This window comes from Felis catus, chromosome A1 (assembly GCF_018350175.1).
Source record: "Felis catus isolate Fca126 chromosome A1, F.catus_Fca126_mat1.0, whole genome shotgun sequence".
NCBI classification, from domain to species: domain Eukaryota; kingdom Metazoa; phylum Chordata; class Mammalia; order Carnivora; family Felidae; genus Felis; species Felis catus.
This window is the reverse complement of record NC_058368.1, coordinates 9,564,560-9,585,808: the sequence shown is the minus strand read 5'-3', so window position 1 is coordinate 9,585,808 and position 21,249 is coordinate 9,564,560. Positions and strand designations below refer to the sequence as shown.

The 21,249-nt window shown below is 38.6% G+C and overlaps 1 protein-coding gene and 1 pseudogene across 8 annotated transcripts in view; both read left to right on the top strand.

The window, feature by feature from the left end:
- KATNAL1 (katanin catalytic subunit A1 like 1) overlaps positions 1–21,249 on the top strand; it is a 98,127-nt gene that overhangs the window by 2,694 nt on the left and 74,184 nt on the right. For 7 of the 8 annotated variants that reach the window (XM_045048656.1, XM_023250424.2, XM_023250425.2 and 4 more), the window contains 2 exons: positions 17,597–17,772; positions 19,762–19,922. In XM_045048656.1, the coding sequence (XP_044904591.1) occupies positions 17,611–17,772; positions 19,762–19,922 (323 nt within the window). In that variant the 5' untranslated portion in view covers positions 17,597–17,610. Of the gene's footprint in view, positions 1–17,596; positions 17,773–19,761; positions 19,923–21,249 lie in introns of those variants that run through there. The other variant, XM_045048715.1, reaches the window with a different exon arrangement.
- Positions 13,808–17,415, top strand: LOC102900601 (annotated as a pseudogene).

Sequence of the window (21,249 nt, the reverse complement as noted above, 5' to 3'; positions counted from 1 at the left end):
AAATACAGTGGAAAAATGAAGAGTCTGAACTAAGCAGTTGGAGTTATGGAAAGACAGGGATTGTAGAAGTATTTAAGGGATAAAATTAGTACGATTTAAGTTGGGGGCTAGACATATTTGGAACCTTAAGACAAATGATTCCTAGTTTTCTGCCTCGGATGTCTGAAAGGATAATAAAACCATTGATTGAGAGGAAAAGGAGCAGGGTTTTGATGGGGTGAAAGATAAAGATCAGTTCAGTTTTGAGTATTCATTCAAAGTTCTTGTGGGATATTCAGGCAAGGATGCATTTGGATCTGGAGTTCAGGAGAGAGTTCAGGGCTGGAGGTGGAGGTTTGCATGTGCATAAGTAGTTGAAATTAAAGGAGAGAATGAGTCAGCTCACATAGGAATATATAGAGACAAAAAAGGAAAAGTTTGAATAAGTTTGGGAAGCAGCAGCATTTATGGTGTGTGTGTGTGTGTGTGTGTGTGTGTGTGTGTGTGTGTGTGTGTGTGTGTGTTTGAGGAGGGGAGGGAGGACCATGTTTGAAAGCAAGGGGGAGAAATGCCCACAAATGAGACTGAGAGATTGGGAGGCAGAGAAAGAGAAGAATCAGAGCGGGCATGCGTAACAAATGACAAACGAGAGGAAAGTTAGAAGCAGGAATGGCCCAGAGTATCATGTGTCTTGCAGAGGGCAAGTAAGGTAAAGATTGAAACGTACCCAGTGGATCTGGTGACTTCAAATCACTTCTAAACTTTGCAAAAATGAGAAAGAGGCATGTGAGCTTAAGCCACTTGAAAAAAAACATTTGCTTTTTCCATAATAATACAAATACAAAAGAAAATAGAATGAGGAGTCCCATGTAGTCATTACCTAAGCTTGAAGAATGAGCACATCACCAATTTTGTTTCATCTATAACCCCTGCCCCCAACTGGATTATTTATTTTTGATTAATTAATTTATTTATTTTTGGATTGTTTTAAAGCTAAGCTCAGGTATCATATCTTTTTATCTGTAATTGTTTTCAATATATATCTGTTTGGGGTGCCCGGTTGGCTCCGCTGGTAGAGAGCGTGACTCTTGACCTCAGGGCAGTGAGTTCGAGCCCCACGTTGGGTGTAGAGATTACTTAAATAAACTTAAAAAATTTTTTTAAGGATTCTTTCTTAAAAAAAAAAAACAAAAAACTGTACTATTATCCTGCTTAAAAGAAATGGACAGTACTTCCTTAATATAAAATCCCCAGACACACTTTTCTGTAAAGAAGTTTGACTCTGAAGGAAAGAAAGGGATAAAGCAGTAACTGAAAAAGGTTTGTAGGGTTTTGTTTTGTTTTTTTTCTTTAAAGACTGATGAGCTGTTAGGGAAAGAGCCAACGAAGAGGAAATGTTTGAAGATGTAGGAGATGAGAGAGAGGAGATAGTGGATGGATCTATTTTTGAAAATGTAGGGAACGATGGATGAGCAGAGTTGGAAGAATCAGTCTAGAATTAGTTTGTTACATTTTTAAAGTATCAACTAAGTGCTAGCTAGCTGTGATCCTAGGCAGTGTGCTAGTGTAGACAGGAGGAGAGATGCACTGAAAAAGGAAGAAAAGAAGTGAGAATAGATACGGATATTTATAGGTTGGGTGGTAAAAGGTTTGAGAGTTCAAAGCTTATGTTCTCTAAGAGGTAGATAGGAGTCAAGGTCACTTGATGAGAGGAGATGGGGGTGGGGCGTTCGGTGGGAAAGGAGAATGGTGGGGTTTTGGAATAGTCACTGAGCTAGGACAGGTTAAGAATGGTTTCATGGAGCTGAGATTAGGATTCGGTAATTTTCAATGACAGCAAAACATAAGGTTGTGTGATTTTTTTTTTACCCCCCTTAAATTTTGATTTACTAAAGGAGAGCTTAAAATATTGAGACCAGTAGCCTAATGTGTGACTAAAGAGAAGAGAATCCAGGCCAAGAACTTATGATTGATTATTCCTCAACAACGAACAACTTTAGATTTATTCATTTAACTGATAATTATTATCTATTTTGTGTAAATATCGCAGTAAAATTAGAAAGCCCTTATGGCTTCTTTGGATTAATACTTTGATTTTTGCAGTAGGTACAGTGATATTCTTTTCTAGAGAACATTTCTCCAAGGATCGTTTACTGCATGTGGTTAAGAGTGGAAGGGGCCAGTTATATCTGTTGTCCAGTTCTGGAACTACAACTTATTTCCTGTGTAATCACAGACAGGTTTCCAAACCTGTACCCTTATTAAAAAAAAAGATGTTAATACTATTTTATAGGATTTGGGGGAAGATTGGATGGCTTAATGGAGGTAAACCCTAAGTGCTCAGTAACTGAAGGCTACTTTCCTTTCTCCCCCTTAGCAACAATATGCCAGGATTGTCGGTTCTGTTTGGCAAGAGGCCATGTCCTGTGACTTTACCTGACTATATTAAGCAGGTGGATCAGGCAGTGGTTCCATTACAAAATAATGATTTGATCAATAAAAAGATTCGTCAATTCTTTTAAGTAAGGCTTCCTTAAATGCTATAAGATGTTCTTTCATAGACCATTAATAGGAATAACATCTTTGCCTTGGTTTCAAAGAAATTGGGAATTGCGCTGCATGATTTGAGATCCCGATAGCCCTCAACTTCAATTGATGAGATCTCATTTCTGGACTGATTTATATTATCATGTTACTAATTTTGAGCATCTATTTGTGAATGGAAATATGTATATTTTAATGTACTCAGCGTTATTTCTTTTTTTTAAGTTTATGTATTTTGAGAGAGAGAACAAGCAAGGGAGGGGCAGAGAGAGAGAGAGAGAGAAAATCCCAAGCAGGCTCTGCACCTCCAGTACAGAACCCCACCACCTCCAGTACAGAACCTGATGTGGGGCTTGAATTCACTACCTTTGAGATCATGACCTGAGCCAAAATCAGGAGTCAGATCCTTCACCGATTGAGCCACCCGGGACTCATTATTATTTCAGACATTGTTTTCTCCTAGATAACTATTTTATATATGGTAGACCTAGTGAAAGAATGCCTTAGAATACTTAGTCAAAGTTAGGTGTATACAGTCATTAGCTAGACAAATTTAAGGCATAGATTATGGGAGAGGTTTTTTTAAAAAAGGAGTAGTTTTCTAAGGTGAGTTATTTAATCTCCACTAGATGTCTTTATGTTTCTTTTGCTATGGATCGTTTGATGAGGTCCTATTTGAAGGTATGGAGATGGAATAAATGACCTTTTGAGTCCCTTTCTAACTTTGTAATTCTTTTTTTTTTTTTTTTTTTTTTTTTTTTAGAGCAGAGGAAGGACAGAGAGAGAGAGAGAGAGAGAGAGAGAGAGAGAATGCCAAGCAGGTTCTGTGCTGTCAGTGCAGAGCCTGACTTGGGGCTCAATCCCATGAACCATGAAATCATGACCTGAGCTGAAACCGAGTCGGATGCTTAACCGACTGAGCCGCCCGGGAGCCCCAATAAAATTTATAGTTTAAGGTGCCATCTTGAGACAGACTGGCAGATGGTCAACATTATCTGCTGCTTCAGTATGTTAAAGAATTTAATCCACGGGCAGAAATTTTATGATGGTTACTGCTGAGAAACATTTACGCTCTTAGGATTATCTGTTTAGATTCTTTTATTTTGTATGCACAGTCATTTTTCTGTTTCCCAAGTATTTGAGAAGTGAAGTGAGCTTAGGTAAGGAAACAAAAAGGCTTCATTGCTACAGACATTTTCCTCTTGTCTCTGGGTTTTTGATTGCGTCATATTCTTGATTATTCATGGCAAGCTATAGTCCTTGAGAGTATAGCCCATCATAAAGAGATGGGTATTGTGGCTTTCAAAGTTAGCTGTTTTGCTGACTGGGGCTCACATAGTTAGGCCAATTTATTCCTACTAAAACATACTTCAAGATGCCGTAATTGTAGCCGTTGTGATTATGTTGTTTTTTTTTTTTTTAATTGCTGGGATTTATAGTAGTCATTGCATGAAATAGACTGGACTTTGGTGATTTTGATAAACTTTAAAGAAAAATATATGTAGAGGCTGGACCACACTGGTCGGATCCAGTGTGGGACAAAATGCTTAAATCTGATTTGTTTTGCCACCACTGTTCTAATTAGTGTTATTTTGTTCACATTGCTGTTGTTGAGGCTGCTTCAGTGTTTCTCAAATAAATATCTAATTTCAGGAATTCACAACTCCTAGAAGAAAGAAGAGCATTACGAGAGAATGATGGAAGTGTGAGAATGAAAATACTTTAATTAAAACATTTTCCCCTCTCCCCCACCCCTCCCGTCAACCCGCAGTTTGTTCTCTGTATTTAAGAGTCTCTTATGGTTTGCCTCCCTCTCTCTGTGTTTGTATCTATTTTTTTCCCCCTTCCCTTCCTCCATGGTCTTCTGTTAAGTTTCTGAAGTTCCACGTATGAGTGAAAACATATGATATCTGTCTTTCTCTGATTGACTTATTTCACTTAGCATAATACCCTCCAGTTCCATCCATGTTGCTGCAAATGGCAGGGTTTCATTCTTTCTCATCGCCAAGTAGTATTCCATTGTGTATATAAACCACATCTTCTTTATCCATTCATCAGTTGATGGACATTTAGGCTCTTTCCATAATTTGGCTATTGTTGGAAGAGCTGCTATAAACACTGGGGTACATGTGCCCCTGAATCAGCACTCCTGTATCCTTTGGATAATTTTTTGAGGAACCTCCACACTATTTTCCAGAGCAGCTGCACCAGTTTGCATTCCCACCAACAGTGCAAGGGGGTTCCTGTTTCTTCACATCCACACCAGCATCTCTTGTTTCCTGAGTTGTTAATTGTAGCCACTCTGACCAGTGTGAGGTGGTATCTCAGTGTGGTTTTGATTTGTATTTCCCTGATGATGAGTGACGTTGAGCATCTTTTCATGTTAGTCATCTGGATGTCTTCTTTGGAAAAGTGTCCATTCATGTCTTCTGCCCATTTCTTCACTGGATTATTTGTTTTTTGGTATTGAGTTTGGTAAGTACTTTATAGATTTTGGATACTAACCCTTTATCCGATATGTCATTTGCAAATATCTTTTCCCAGTCTGCTGGTTGCCTTTTAGTTTTGTTGATTGTTTCCTTTGCAGTGCAGAAGTTTTTATCTTGATGAGGTCCTAATAGTTCATTTTTGCTTTTAATTCCCTTGCTTTTGGAGACGTGTTGAAGAAATTGCTGCGAGTGAGTTCAAAGAGGTTGTTGCCTGTTTCTCCTCTAGGGTTTTGATGGTTTCCTCACTCACATTTGGGTCTTTCATCCATTTTTAGTTTATTTTTGTGTGTGGTATAAGAAAGTGGTCTAGTTTCATTCTTTTTTTTTTTAATTTAACTTTATTTTTTAAAATTTACATCCAAATTAGTTAGTATATAGTGAAGCAATGATTTCAGTAGATTCCTTAATGCCCCTTACCCATTTAGCCCATCCCACCTCCCACAACCCCTCCCGTAACCCTCAGTTCTCCATATTTATGAGTCTTCTGTTTTGTCCCCCTCCCTGTTTTTATATTATTTTTGTTTCCCTTCCTTTATGTTCATCTGTTTTGTCTCTGAAAGTCCTCATATGAGTGAAGTCATATGATTTTTGTCTTTCTCTGACTAATTTCACTTAGCATAATACCTTCCAGTTCCATCCACATAGTTGCAAATGGCGAGATTTCATTCTTTTTGATTGCCAAGTAATACTCCATTGTGTGTGTGTGTGTGTGTATATATATATATATATATATACACACACACCACATTTTCTTTATCCATTCATCCATTGATGGACATTTGGGCTCTTTCCATACTTTGGCTATTGTTGATAGTGCTGCTGTAAACATGGGGGTGCATGTGTCCCTTCGAAAGCACACCTGTATCCCTTGGATAAATATCTAGTAGTGCAATTCCTGGGTCGTAGGGTAGTTTTATTTTTAGTTTTTTGAGAAACCTCCATACTGTTTTCCAGAGTGGCCGCACCAGCTTCCATTCCCACCAGCAATGCAAAAGAGATCCTCTTTCTCCGCATCCTCACCAACATCTGTTGTTGCCTGAGTTGTTAATGTTAGCCATTCTGACAGGTGAAAGGTGGTATCTCATTGTGGTTTTGATTTGTATTTCCCTGATGATAAGTGATGTTGAGCATTTTTTCATGTGTCGGTTGGCCATCTGGATGTAGTTTCATTCTTCTGCATGTTGCTGTCCAGTTCTCCCAGCACCATTGGCTAAAGAGACTGTCTTTTTTTCCATCGGATACTCTCTCCTGCTTTGTCAATGATTAGTTGGCCATACACATGTGGGTCCAATTCTAGGTTCTCTATTCTATTCCATTGGTCTATGTGTCTAAGCAGGTACCATACTGTCTTGATGATTACAGCTTTGTAGTAGAGGCTAAAGTCTGGGATTGTGATGCCTTCTGCTTTGGTTTTCTTTTTCAACATTACTTTCGCTATTCAGGGTCTTTTGTGGTTCCATACAAATTTTAGGATTGTTTATTCTAGCTTTGAGAAGAATGTCGGTGCAATTTTGATTGGGATTGCATCGAATGTGTAGATTGCTTTGTATAGTATTGACATTTTAACAATATTTATTCTTCCAATCCGTGAGCATGGAATGTTTTTCCATTTCTTTGTGTCTCCTTCAGTTTCCTTCATAAAGGTTTTCTATAGTTTCCACAATACAGATCTTTTACGTCTTTGGTTAGGCTTATTCCTAGGTATTTTATGGTTCTTGGTGCAATTGTAAATGGGATCGATTTCTTGATTTCTCTTTCTGTTGCTTCATTATTGGTGTATAGAAATGCAACTGATTTCTGTACATTGATTTTGTATCCTGAGACTTTGCTGAATTCATGTATCAGTTCTAGCAAACTTTTGGTGGAGTCCTTTGGGTTTTCCATGTAGAATATCATGTTGTCTGCAAAAAGTGAAAGTTTGACTTTTCTTTGCCAATTTTGATGGCTTTTATTTCATTTTGTTGTCTGATTGCTGAGGTATGACTTCAAACACGATGTTAAACAACAGTGGTGAGAGTGGACATCCCTTTTGTGTTCCTGATCTCAGGGGGAAAACTCTCAGTTTTTCCCCATTGAGGAGAATATTAGCTGTGGGCTTCTCATATATGATTTTTATGGTGTTTAGGTATGTTCTTTCTATCCTGAATTTCTTGAGGGTTTTTAGTAAGAAAGTATGCTATATTTTGTCAAATGCTTTTTCTATATCTATTGACAGGATCATATGGTTCTTATCCTTTCTTTTGTTAATGTGATGTATCACATCAGTTGATTTGTGAATATTGACTCAGCCCTGCAGCCCTGGAATGAATCCCATTTGATCATGATGAATAATTCTTTAAAAATTTTTTTTGATGTTTATTTATTTTTGAGAGTGAAAGAGACAGAGTGCGAGCAGGGGATGGGCAGAGAGAGAGAGACACAGAATCTGAAGCAGGCTCCAGGCTCTGAGCTGTCAGCATAGAGCCTGACATGGGGCTTGAACTCAGGAACCACAAGATCATGACCTGAGCCGAAGTCTGACGCTTAACCGACTGAGCCACTAGGTGCCCCATTAATTCTTTTTATATGATGTTGAATTCGATTTGCTAGTATCTTGTTGAGAATTTTTGCATCCATGTTCATCAGGGATATTGGCCTTAATTCTCCTTTTTTGTGGGGTCTCTGGTTTGGCAATCAAGGTAATGCTGGCTTCATAAAATGAATCTGGAATCTTAACTTCCGTTTCTATTTTTTGGAACAGCTTGAGAAGGATAGGTATTAACTCTGCTTTAAATCTCAGGTAGAATTCCCCTGGGAAGCTATCTGGCCCAGGACTTCTATTGGTTGGGAGATTTTTGATAACTGATTCAGTTTCTTCACTAGTTATGGGTCTATTAAATTTTCTATTTCTTCCTGTTTGAGTTTTGGTAGCGTGTGGGTGGCTAGGAATTTGTCCATTTCTTCCAGGCTGTCCAGTTTGTTGGCATAAAATTTTTCATAGTATTCTCTGATAAATGTTTATATTTCTGAGGGATTGGTTGTGATAAGTCCAAATTCATTCGTGATTTTATCTATGTGGGTCCTCTTTTTGAGAAGTCTGGCTAGGGGCATATCCCTTTTGTTTACTTTTTCAAAAAACCAGCTCTTAGTTTCATTGATCTGTTCTATGTTTTATTGGATTCTGTATTGTTTATTTCTGCTCTAATCTTTATTATTTCTCTTCTTCTGCTGGCCTTGGTTTTTTTTTGTTGTTGTTGTTCTGTTTTGTTTTGTTTTGTTTTTTTTGCTGTTCTTCTGGTTCCTTTAGGTGTTGTGTTACGTTTTGTATTTGGGATTTTTCTTGTTTCTTAAGATAGGAGGAAGAAATAAGAAGGAGAAAAGAAAGAAAAAAAAATATGTATGTAAGAAGAACTGTCCAAGAATTAAATCAGAAAATGCAAAACCGCTGGGTCCCTTGTCTGGAGGGGGGGCTGTCTGGTTGGTCAGCGTCAATCTCCGGTGGGTATGCAGTTACCGGGCGTGGAGGGGCGTGGCTTGGTGTAGGGGGTACCGCCTCCCCTCTGGACCCGCTGTCCCTTCCCTGAAGCCCCACCCTGTTGGTGGTGGGGAGAAAAATGGCCACCCCTCAGTTTTCCTGCCCCGACCGGTGTCCCAAACCACTCAGTTTAGGCCAGCCTCACTGTGCCGCGGGGCGAACGAGGCAGTTTGTCCCTCTCTGCCGACTCCCGCGCCTCCCTGGTGCTCAGCTGGGATTGAAACCCCCGATGCCTTCAAGGGGCTCTCTCCGAGTGCCCCCGGTTCCGCCAATATATGGCCTCTGGCTGGCGGTCGCAGGCAGCCTTTGTCCTTTGAATGGTTATATTCCTTCTTCCCACAGCACTCCAGAGAGGGGATTGCTTTCTCCTACTGTGGACTGCAGCTCTGAACTAGTTACCGAGCCAGGGGCAGGCTCCCCTCCTCCCGAGGTGTGCAAACTGGGCAGCTGGCCCAGTCTGGAGAACGCCCCACAGTTAGAGATTGGGTCCTTCTCCACCCCTGGTCCATGGTAATTCTCTTGTCCAGATACAGCTCTACACTTTCACAGCCTCTCTTTCTCTTCCTTTCCTTACTCTGCAGAAGGGAGGGATCCCCTTCCGGCCTACGCACCCATTTTCTCTCTCCCAGTTCACAATCACACACCGGTGGCCCGCCAGGTTGTCCCAGTGTCTCTGCCACTCTGCAGCCCGGACTCTTGGAATTCAAAGTCCTTTGGCCTCAACACTGCTGTGTTTGAGGGACAAGGGAACTTTGGGTCCCCTGTTTCTCCACCATGTTGGATCTTTCCCCCACATAGACCCATTTCAAATACATCATCAACAATTTTAGAAAGCTTGGATCAAAGAGAAGATCCTACAAACTTGCAGAAAGGGGAAAAAACAGGTGATCTATAAAGGATCAGGAATTTGAATGACTTCAGTCTTCCCAACTTAATTGAAGCCTAGACGGCAATAAAGCAGTGCCTTCAGAATTCTGAAGGAAAATTATTTCCAAACTAGAATTCAGTAGCTAATCAAACTATGACAAACGTGTGAGGGTAGAATAAAGGTAGAATAAAATCTCAAAAACTCTACCTCCCATCTATGGAAAGAAAATGTGCTTTATAAAAGTAAGGGAGTAAACCAAGAAAGAGAAAGACATGTGATAGACACACACACAAAAGATTCAACATAGAAGAGGCAAGGGGGCTCCCCAGGTTGAAAGCTGATACGAAGTTGAACAGCCTTGAAAAGTAGGTATTGTCTCTTCCTCCAGAGCAAAGGTTGGGCTTGCTTATAGCCCGGAGGAAAGAATATCTTCCTTTGGAACAAGACCTGCATATGCTGTTCAATATAATAGGTTGGGTTCCCTAACTGAGGATTCTTCTGTAATGCAACCTACTGTACATAAAGATGTCAGCTGACTCATCATGCCCTGTGGGAACTGGGGCTTGAGGACCTGGTGCCCCCTCCCCTCTCCATACCTTGGGTTGGGTTGTCTTCTGAAAGTTTTATAGTTTTAACTTATGTTTAGGTCATCAATTCCTTTTGAGGTGATTTTTGTATATGATGTGAGATAAGAGTGGAGGTTCAGGTTCCTTTTGCATATGGATATCTGGTTGTTTCAGCACCCCTTTTCGAAAAAAAAATTTGTCCTTGTTGGCTTGCCTTGAGAACTTTGTCAGAAATTAATTGGCCATATAGGTATGGATCTTTTTCTGGACTGTCTAATTTGTTCCATTGGTCTGTGAGTCTGTCTGTATGCCAATCCCACACTGTCTTCATTGCTGCAACTTCATAGTAAATCTTGGAAACAGACGGTATAAGTTGTCTTACATTACTCTTTTGCTAACCCGTTTTGGCTATTTTATGCCCTTTGTATTTCCATATAAATTTTGAAATCAGCTTGCCAGTTTTTACAAGAAAGGCTGCTGGAATTTTGATGGCGATTGTATTGACTATGGCTCACTTTCAAGCGAATTGACATCTTACCTACATTGAACGTTTCAGTTCATTAATGTGTGAACATACATGTGTCCATTAATGTAGGTCATCCTTAACTTCTCTTAGCAATATTTGGTAGTTTTCCATGTTACATTCTTGAATGTATTTTGTTAACTTTATCCCTGAATATTTCATATTTTTTGGTGATTTTGTTTTTTAACTTTTGTTTTCAATTATTGTTAGTATGTAGAAATGCAATTGATTTTTTTTATATTGACCTTGTGTCCTGCAGCATAATAACTTCTGAGTTACAAAATAAATTTTGAGTTACAAAACTCACTAATTCTAGTAGTCGTTGTAGATTCCCTAGGATTTTCTCCATTAATAATCAGGTTGTATATGAATAAAAGCAACTTCTTTTCCAATCTGTATGCCTTTTATTTTTTTTTCCTGCCTATTGCAGTGGTTGGAACCTCTAGTTCTAATGTAGAATAGAAGGAATGAGAGCAAATATACTGGGCTTGTTATTTCTTGATCTTTGGGGAGAGCATTTAGTCTTTCACAATAAATATGATTTTAGATGTAAGGATTTCGTGAATACTCTATTGGGCTGAGGAAATTCTCTTCTTAGTTTGCTAAAAGTTCTTATGAATGGCGTTGATTTTTTGTCAGAGCTTTTTATGCCTCTATTGAGATGATCATACATTTCATTTCTAGTCTCTTAAAATCCTGTTGATTGGTTTTTAATATAAACCATCTTGAATTTTTGGTATTGACCCTTCTTTGGTCATAATGCATTATCCTTTTTATGTATTACTGCATTTGACTACCTAAAATTTAAAGATTTTTGTATTTGTGTTCCTGAAGGATATTGCTATGTAAATTTCTTTTCTTATAATGTTTAGTTTTGCCATCAGGATAATGCTGCCCTTAAAGTAGGAGTTGGAAGTTTTTCTGCCTCTTCTTTTTTCTTTCTTTCCTTTTAAAATATATTTATTTATTTATTTATTTTATTTTATTTTATTTTATTTTATTTTATTTTATTTTATTTTATTTTATTTTATTTTAGAGGGAGCATGAGCGGGGAAGAGGGGCAGAGGGGGAGAGAGAGAATCTGACACATCAGGCTCCTTGCTCAGCGTGAAGCTCAATGAGGGGTTTGATCCCATGACCCTGGGATCATGACCTGAGCTGAAATCAAGAGTTGGATGCTCAACCAGCTGGGTCCCCCAGGCGCCCCATGCCTTTACTTTTTTCTGAGAATTTGTTTAGAATTGGTTTTATTTTTTCCTTTAATGCTTTGGGAGAATTCACTAGTGAAGCCATTTGGATCTGGAGGGTTTTTTTGTTTTTTTGGGGGGGAAGATTTTAAATTTCAAATTGAGTATCACTGGTTGATATAGGACTATTCCGGTTAATCACTCTGTTTCTTCTTGGGTAAGCTTTGGTATTTTGTGGCCTTTATAGCATTTGCATATTTTATTAAGCCCTCGTTTGCCTTTTAATATCTCTAAAGTTTGTAGTGCTAGCCCCTCCATTATTTCTGATTTTGTTAATCTTGTTTTCTCTCTCCCTTTCTCGGTCAATATCACTAGAGATATATTCATTATGATGGTACTTCCGAAGAACCAGCTTGGCTACATTGAAACTTTTTTATTCTTCTATTTCTATCTTATTGATTTCTGCTCTTAACTTTATTATGCTCTTTTACTTCCTTGCTGTTTAATTTGCTTGTGTTTTTCTGGATTCTTAAGATAGAAGTGGAAAGCAGGGCTCAGCAAAATACAATCGAGGGGCCGTATCCAGACTGCCACTTGTTTTTGAATGGCTTATGAACTGAGAATGGTTTTTGCATTTTTTTTAATGGTTAAAAAAGTCAAAAGAAGAATACTGTTTTGTGACGTGTGGAAATTAAATGAAATTCTGTTATCAGTGTCCATAAATAAAGGTCTATTTGAACACAGGCACACACGCTTGTTTACATATTCTTTATGGCTGCTTTTGTGAGCTTGAGTCATTGGGACTGAGATTTTGTGACTTTCTCACTGTTTTGCACTACTTGGGTGCACTATAATCACTGTTTCACGTACCTTGTATATCATTGTACTGTGACATTCTACTTTATTATCAGCACGTACCCATCATGTTGAAACAAAAGATGAGAAAAATGGACTTGACATGTTATATTTTTATTTTTATTAAAAACATTTTTTTTTAATGTTTATTTGAGAGAGAGAGAGAGAGAGAGAGAGAGAGAGAGACAAGAGTATGAGCAGGGGAGGGGCAGGGAGAGAGGGAGACACAGAATCCAAAGCAGACTCCAGGCTCCGAGCTGTCAGCACAGAGCCGGATGGTGGGTTTGAACCCATGAACTGTGAGATCATGACCTGAGCTGAAGTCAGACGCTTAACCTACTGAACCACCCAGGTGCCCCTATTATTATTATTTTTTTTAATTTTAATTTTTTATTTTAGAGTGAGAGCATGCACACATGGGGAAGAGGGGCAGAGGGAGAAAGAGGGAGAATCCTAAGCTCAGCGATGTGAGGCTTGATCCCACAACCCGTGGAGTCCCGTGAGATCATGACCTGAGTCGAAATTAAGAGTCAGACGCTCAACTGGCTAAGCCACCCAGGTGCTCCAACATGTGACACTTCTAAAGTACACTAGATTTGTATAGTATAGTATAGATTATCAAATTGGATGACAAAGCATTGATTATTATGCGGTGAGACTATAGCTGCGCTAAGGAAATACAGTATATGCTGACATTTACCAGACTAATCACTCATCACAATGTTCCCAACTCACAGAAAGACAATGGCCAGAAAAATTAGAAAATTGAAAAAGGAACATCTTAACCACAGCAGAATTTCTTCACAAGATTATTAAAAATGAAAATCAGACTGTAACCAGATTAAGTTTCTGAGTATTTCATTTGTTAGTCAAGTAAGGAAGTCATTTACTACTGATGGTGCCTTAACTAAATCGCCTTTGATTGTAGTAGCCAAAGAAATGTGTCTGGAGAGAATAAACTTGTTTAAAGCTATTAGCCTTTTGGCAAGAACAGTTGCTGCAAGGGTTGAGAACATTAATAATCAATTAAAAAACAAAGCGAATGATTTCGAGTGGTTTTCCCTGGCTTTTGCGGATTGGCAGAGGTTACCAATACAGCTCAGTTATTGTTATTCAAGAAGTCAAGTCAAAGCTTGAAGTTTTTGAAGAATTAGTTGTAATGATAGTGCTCGTGGAATAACTGCTGACAAAAATATTTACAAAAAGTTCAGAAAACACTAATTTTGTATGACCCGAGAGGTGGGATCGGTTAAGATGCGTTACAATTGATGGAAGTAAAAATATGTCTCTAACAGAAAACGGCTTAGGTGAGCAAATTTACGAAACTGTGGAAATGTAAAGTGGCTAAAATACAGGGTTATTTATTGTATTTATCAGCAGGTATTTTGCAGAGAACATTTGAGTGTAGCATGAAATACAGAACTGGTCGTGTTGCTCCTGTGGACTTAGTCATTGTTAGCTGCGTGAATTTTGATCAGAAGTAGAAGCCGAAAACCCTGACTTGCCCCACCACATTGCAGTTCAGTGGCCTAGTAGTAGCAGTAAAATTCTATTCCAGTCTTTTGAGGTTTGGGCTGATTTGAGATCTTTCTGAATGAGAAGAACTGCTCTCAACCACTGTGCTTGAACACCGAATGGCTTTGGAAGTCAGTTTTTGCTGCAGACCTGGTCATGTTTCTTAAAGTATTCAATCGAAAATGATAAGCCAAACCGTGCTTATATGCAAAATGAAAAGTGATTTCGATGCAAGCTAGTGTTGTTTGAATCACAAATAACATTAAGCTGTTTTAGATAGCTTTGCAGGCCGTCAGAAGTTAAGGCAAAGAAAACGAAGCCGCCGTTCCCACGCAGGGTTGCAGTAGACGTATTTTCTGAGCTCGGTCTCAGACTTTGATGTAAGTGCAGAGGAAACGACCCTATTACAAAATCCATTTCGTTGTGTGGTTGAGGCATTTGCACCCACCTTAACCTCCGATTGGAGGTGATTGATCTGCAGTGGAAGGACATACTGAAAGATGAAAGACAAATATTAAGAGAAGAATGAAGTCTGTAGGTATCTTCCAAACAATGAATATGCTGAATTGAAATCGTGTGTATGTGACGGCCCAGCACCTTTCAGGGTAAAAAGACACCTTCAAACGTGAAATACATACATTCTTATTTAGAAAGTAGCATTACCATATGAACGTTTGCAGTTGATTTTGATTAGAGGGAACGCTAATTTTGAATCTCAACTAAGTGAAATATTATCCCCCCAAAAGAACTTCATTCTTACTAGGAGACTGGTTTTATAACAAGTTGCACTCAACGGTTATTACTATAACCTACAATGTTTACTGTCTGATTCTTTATACAAAAAGTTTGCTGACCCTTGCTTTACATCAAGATATTGGTTTTTATTTTGAGAGAGAGAGAGAGAGAGAGAGAGCGAGCGAGCGCATTCGGGAATAGGGAGAACAGAAGTAGAGAGAATCATGGGGCTCTATCTCATGACCATGAGATCATGACCTGAGCTGAAATCAAGAGTTGGATGCTTAACTGACTGAGCCACCCAGGCGGCCCCTACATGAAGATATTTTTATCCTGCATAGTTGTGTGACAGCACATATTAGCAGAATTAATGCTTTTAAAAGAAAATAATATATGGAACAGCTTTTTTTTTTTTTTTTTTTTTCCTTACCGGACTTACTAATTACAGCTCATTCAGTATGAGATCTTATTGCTTTGTGTTAATGTTCTAGTTTGAAGAAGAGGCTTTGCCCGGTTGCCCTGTGTTCTGTGGCTAGATCTGTTAAATGCTGAAGTTTCTGACTGTGCAAAGCTAGTGTACCTTTTGTTGTGGTGTAATTCTAAAGCAACACAGATGCTGCCTTCAAGGAACTTATGCTGGGGGAAGGGACTAATAATCAATCAAAACACATAAAGGAAACAGCTTTATTTTTAAGAATGTACTGGAGTCCGTTGAAATGCCTAGAACTAGATGTGCTTAATTTTGAGGAGGGGTTTTTGAGCTCCTTAAGAATAAATAAGACGTAGAGAGAAAGCCAAGCGCACACAGGAATTTAATTGCCGCAGAAAGGCGTGGAGAAATACTTTGATGTTCTCTACTAAGTGGATCTTTTGGTTTACTGTTTTGGAAAGTAAGCAGGGCAATTTGGACTCCTCCAGGATGCCGTTCGTCTATATCTCTGAACTCCCCCCAATTTGTAGTCTTTAGTGGCAAGTGACTTGGCATTTGGAGCCCTTGGATGATTCTGGGAGACTTTTGGGAAGCCAGGAAGAAAAGCTAGAATTACCGGGCCCGAGAGCTTTGGTAGAAACCAGAAGGTCAGACGATGTTCTTCCTAGCATCTGTAGAAGGGGAAAGAAAAATGATAGTTATTTGCACAGACAGGAAGCTATAGAGAATGATGAGATCATAGAAGATCACAATTTGAGGAGCAAAAGGGGCTCAGGTAGTTTCATTCACAGGTTTTTGCTTAGATTTCAGTTGTATGGGACAAGTAAATACGTATAAACGATGCATGGACCACACTACAAGATGTTCCTTTAAAATGTCTTCCTTAAGTGTGACTTTTTGGGGGAGAACGTGGCAGTGAGGTCTTCATCGTCGTCTCCTGATATGCACCGACAGAATTTTTGACCCCGACTGCTCCCTACCCTGGCGTGGGTGTAGGAGGTTGGGGTAGTTTGAGCAGCTTCCGGGTTACCCCGCTTGGAGGCGAACCGCGGCCGCCCTCCCTTCGGGACCTTACGGGAATCCGCAACACACGCCACCATTCTGCCCCGATCAAGGATCAAGGCCCAAAGGGAGCAGCCACCCTCTGCCCCAGGGCGGCAGCTTCCTGGGGGGTGGGAGGCTGATTTGGGTCTCCATTCCCTGGCGTCCCCTGGCGGCTGCCCTCACTCCTTATTCTAAGTACCCCGCGGGGTCCCAGCAGCAATTTGGCTATTCCCCACGGGAGCAGCAGCCTCACCCCCAGGGTTCTCCAAGGACATCTACACCATTTGGATCGTGGTAGACAAAAAAGAATGTCTAATGAGTTGGAAAGTTATTTCAAGCCTTCAATGCTTGAAGACCCTTGGGCTGGCCTAGAACCGGCATTTGTAGTGGCCAGTAACCAACAGTACAGTAATAAACAAAGGAAGATCCTTTAGTGAACCTTTTTGAAATTCATCCAGAAGTTTCTTGTGACAGGAACATCTTGGACAAATCTTTTACTTGGGTAATTGAATTGAACCCTAAGATGGAGACTGAATAATTAGTTGAGTCTTCTTGGTATTTTACATCACATCAAGTACTGTTGATAATAGAGAAGACATACGGTAGAATAATTTGCAATATTTAGCTCTTTGGAAGTGCCTACCACCTTTTTGAAGATTGACAGTTTCCAGATATTTAACGTTCATGGTTATATAATGGATATTTGTCTTTTCAATAGCTTTTCCAGGGTTTTAAAATAAAACATTTTGTCTTTCCAAAAAGAAAAAGAAAGTACGACCTTTTGTTTTGGGGGCCAAAATGTTTTAGGGAGAACTAATTTCTGCAGTTATATGTTTCTACATCGTCAAAAATAAATTGAATAAAATCAAGCTCATCTTTATTGTAGTTACAGCTTGTGGTAATTATAAACGGGAAAACTAGTGTCCAATTTATGTACCTGTAACATAAACCAGTAGTTCAGAGCTGTGTAATTTCTGTGTTATCTTCTTGGGTGTTCTTTTATGATCTCCTTTGTGCTTCCAAAATTAGAAACTCTGCTCAGTATTATAAGATGCATTCAGATAACCTCAAAGAATGAGAGAACCATTTTGACTTTGAAAAGTACTTTTAAGCAGATACTTTTTTTTTAATTTAATTTTTTTTTATTTTTTTTTTTTTTTCTGTTAGCACAGTGCCGGATGTGGGGCTGGAACCCATGATCCGTGAGATTATGACCTGAGCTAAAGTCAGATGCTCAACCGACTGAGCCACCCAGGCACCCCTAAGCAGATATTTTAAAGAATAAGAAAAAATGTTCTAAAGTTGGTGCTGAAAACTTAATAAGAAGACCTTATGTGTTCTCTTTAGTTCTCTTCAAGAAGATGAATTTGGCTGAGATTTGTGACAATGCAAAGAAAGGAAGAGAATTTGCACTTCTTGGAAACTATGACTCATCAATGGTATATTACCAGGGGGTGATACAGCAGATTCAGAGACATTGCCAATCAGTCAGAGACCCGGCTGTCAAAGGCAAATGGCAACAGGTAAGACACGCTCAGGTGAGGGTAATAGTTTATTATACTTGAGAGACCAGAGCTGGACCGTTGGAGGACTGTTAGTTGGAGTATAGACCGTTGGACTATTAGTTGGAGGTTTTGTAAATAGTTGTTTCTTATTTGTCTGAATACTGAAATGTATTTAAAATGTACTCTGAATAATTTTGTCTTGCCTGGTGAATATTTTTGATAATATCTTTCATGAGGCATATTTTGCAGATACTTAATTGTCATGGAATCGACTTGTAATTTTTTTAATTTTCATGATCAGTCACCTAGTTGTGTGTGTTTATAAATTTTTGATATAAGGTATTTCTACTCACCCTTTTCCCTTTCATTTTTCCATGGAGTTTTGACCCATTTCACAAAACTTTTCCTTTAAGAAAGTTTCCTCCTTCTTAAAAGAGTATTTTGAAAGACTCCCTACAAATACAAAGGAATCAATAATCTAATAAAGCTAATATATTTGCTGTGTCTCTTGACTGTACAACTTGATTATATAATAGTACAGTTAATAAAAACTTGAATTAGAATTTCCCCACTTAGTCTTAAAACTTAAAATCCTTTTAAAATTAAAAGTACAAAGTCAAGCATTTCTTTGAAGTTTCTCTTTAATGTACTAATGCCTTTCAAGTGTTTCTTCTAATTTTTCCATGTCAGAAATTGATATTTCACTAAGGTTTCAGGGTCAATTTGACTTATTTTCTGACTTAAGCGTTACCAAATTATGTTGAGTGAGAACAATATACTTGCTTTAACTCCAGTTGAAATTTGTAGTTGTGTGCTATCTGCACAGTAGCCACAGGCAAGAGTGGTTTGTTAATCTAGCACGGAAATATTTTTGACAATTCCTTAATTGTGTTAAATAGTGACCATTTCTGTTCATTTATTTTTATGGTTCATTTCCCTTAGGTTCTGTAATTTTATTTCTCCAAGTATATAATAGCATATATTAGCAGTTGAATTTTATCTAGATTTTTCTTTTCTCTACAGTAAAGTATGCTTTCTGGTCAAAAAACAAATTAGAATTGTTAAAAGGAATTTATAAATATAATTTTCAATCTATTATCTATTTGCCTTTGAAAATTAGTTTGGTCTCAAAGTTCGAAAACACAAGAAGTTCCATGTAGTAGGAACTCAGTGAAGTTTTTTAAATGAGGGAAAAAATCTTGCCTTTGAACTCAAAATGAACTTTATCCAACACTTGAAAGAATTTAAACAAGGCCAGAAGAATTCAGGTTTTAGGTGAAGGAGAATGTAAATAAAAATCGGAGGGGCGTCTGGGTGACTCAGTCGGGTAAGCGTCCTGCTTCGGCTCAGGTCTTGATCTGACGGTTAGTGAGTTCAAGCCCCACATCCGGCTCTCTGCTGTCAGCACAGAGCCCACTTCAGATCCTCTTTCCCCCTCTCTTTCTGCCCCTCCCATGCTCGTTCTCTCTTTCTCTCTCAAAATAAATAAACTTAAAAAAAAAATGGAATTGCGTAATGCTTAGTATTACACCATTTCAGGTTTTCAGATGCTCATAATAGGCATTTCATACTTAGTGATATTCGGAGTTAGCATTTCCTAATGCTGGTGAAAATTCTGGCTGATAGTATTCTGGCTGATAGCTATTTTACAAACATATTAAAAGGATTTAGCATAACATTTTAGATTTCGGGGAATGGTTACCTTGTTACTGCCTTACTGCTTGTTTTAAATTATATTAATGGTCATCACATTCATTGGTAGAAATAGAGTTCCATTTTGAAAAAATCATGACTACTTCCCTTACAAAAAGGTGCATAATGTCTTTTTTCAGTCCAATTCCTGCCCTCTATCTATATTACTTTACATGGTTCTTTGTTTTTTTAATGTTTTAATGATCCATTTTGCATACTTTGATATTGAGAAAACTTGCATTCAGTAGCAATTTGTTATTTGCCATTCATGTAAACCGTAAACAGTTTCTAGCGTAAAGATTATTTCCTTTTAAGGTTCGGCAGGAATTACTGGAAGAATATGAACAAGTTAAAAGTATTGTCAGCACTTTGGAAAGTTTTAAAATTGACAAGCCCCCAGATTTCCCTGTGTCCTGTCAAGATGAGCCATTTAGAGATCCTGCTGTTTGGCCGCCCCCTGTACCTGCAGAACACAGGTAAATGGGACCTTGTAGTCTCTTTGGGTACTTTTATAGGTAACTGATATTCCAATGAAGAGAGCGAAGCCTTATTTAAACAAAGTATGGAAAATATTTTGGGGGTATGTAAATTTAATACTTGTTTACAATTTTCACACCTCTCCGTTTATATAGAGTTTATATTTGATGTAGAATAGAAGTAAATCATTTGTCATATATCTTGCTTTTAGAATGTTTGACTACTCTAATCATAACAATGGAAATCTGCTAGTCCTAAAATTTACCAGTTAAGTGAGTGAGGTCTTTTAGATTTCCTATCAGCATCAAAGCTCGGATGGCTTTTTTGTTTTAAAACTTTTTTTTTGCTTTAGAAGATTCTGACAGCTTTAGATGAAATGGTGGACCGATTGGATTCATCTGGTTGGGCCTGCAGCCAGTTTCCAGAATCATAATGTAGAAGGAACCTTATCATTCCTTAAAAGTTAAAGGTCAGATTCCCCAGTGTGGTCTATGATACTCTAAATTTTATCTCCCTGGTGCCCAGCCTACGCATCATCTACATTAAACCCGTCTAGTCTTGTTTTTTCCTGTCTTTTTGTCTTTGCCCAGTTTGTTTTCTTCAGGGGATTCCCATAATCCCCATCTGAGCAATTCATATTCATTGTTCGAGTCTCAGCTCAACTGTGTTTTCTCTCTGCAGCCTTTCTCAGTTTGCTCAAGCACAGCAGTTTGTTCATAGCAGTTAGCACATTGCATTTCTTTGTCTCTTCACAAAATTAGGAGCTTTGCTAGGGCAAGGGCCATGTTTTTATTGTCTCAAAACGAATTATGAACAACAGACTTCTGTTGCTAAAACAGTGTTCGATACATAGTAGGCATTCAACCGACATCGAATGAATAAGTCCATTAATTTCACAAGTGAGGAAACTGAGACCCGAGAGACCCTCACCTATAAGCTGAGCTAGACCAGGATCTGAGTTTAGGTCTTTCTGGCTTTCCGATTGTGAAGTGCTGTTGGGACCAGAGTGTTGCATCATACAAAATAAGTTTCCTTTCGGTCAGTAGCTGTGATCATGTGATTAACTTGTTGATCTCAGAATTTTCTAAAAGCATTTAAAAAACTGTGAAAAGTGGTTAATTTACTCCTTCAGGGTTTTTTCCACAGACTTGCAGATAATTTTATGATTCCCATCATAAAAACACTAGATGATGATTCTTCTCTAAAGTCTGCAACAACGTAGCCCTCTTTGCAGATGTAACCACTCTCAGGTGTTTTGGATTAAGATAACCCTTATCTCTCCAAAGTCAACATTTCGGGAGTCATAGGGTTGTTACCATGGAAGTC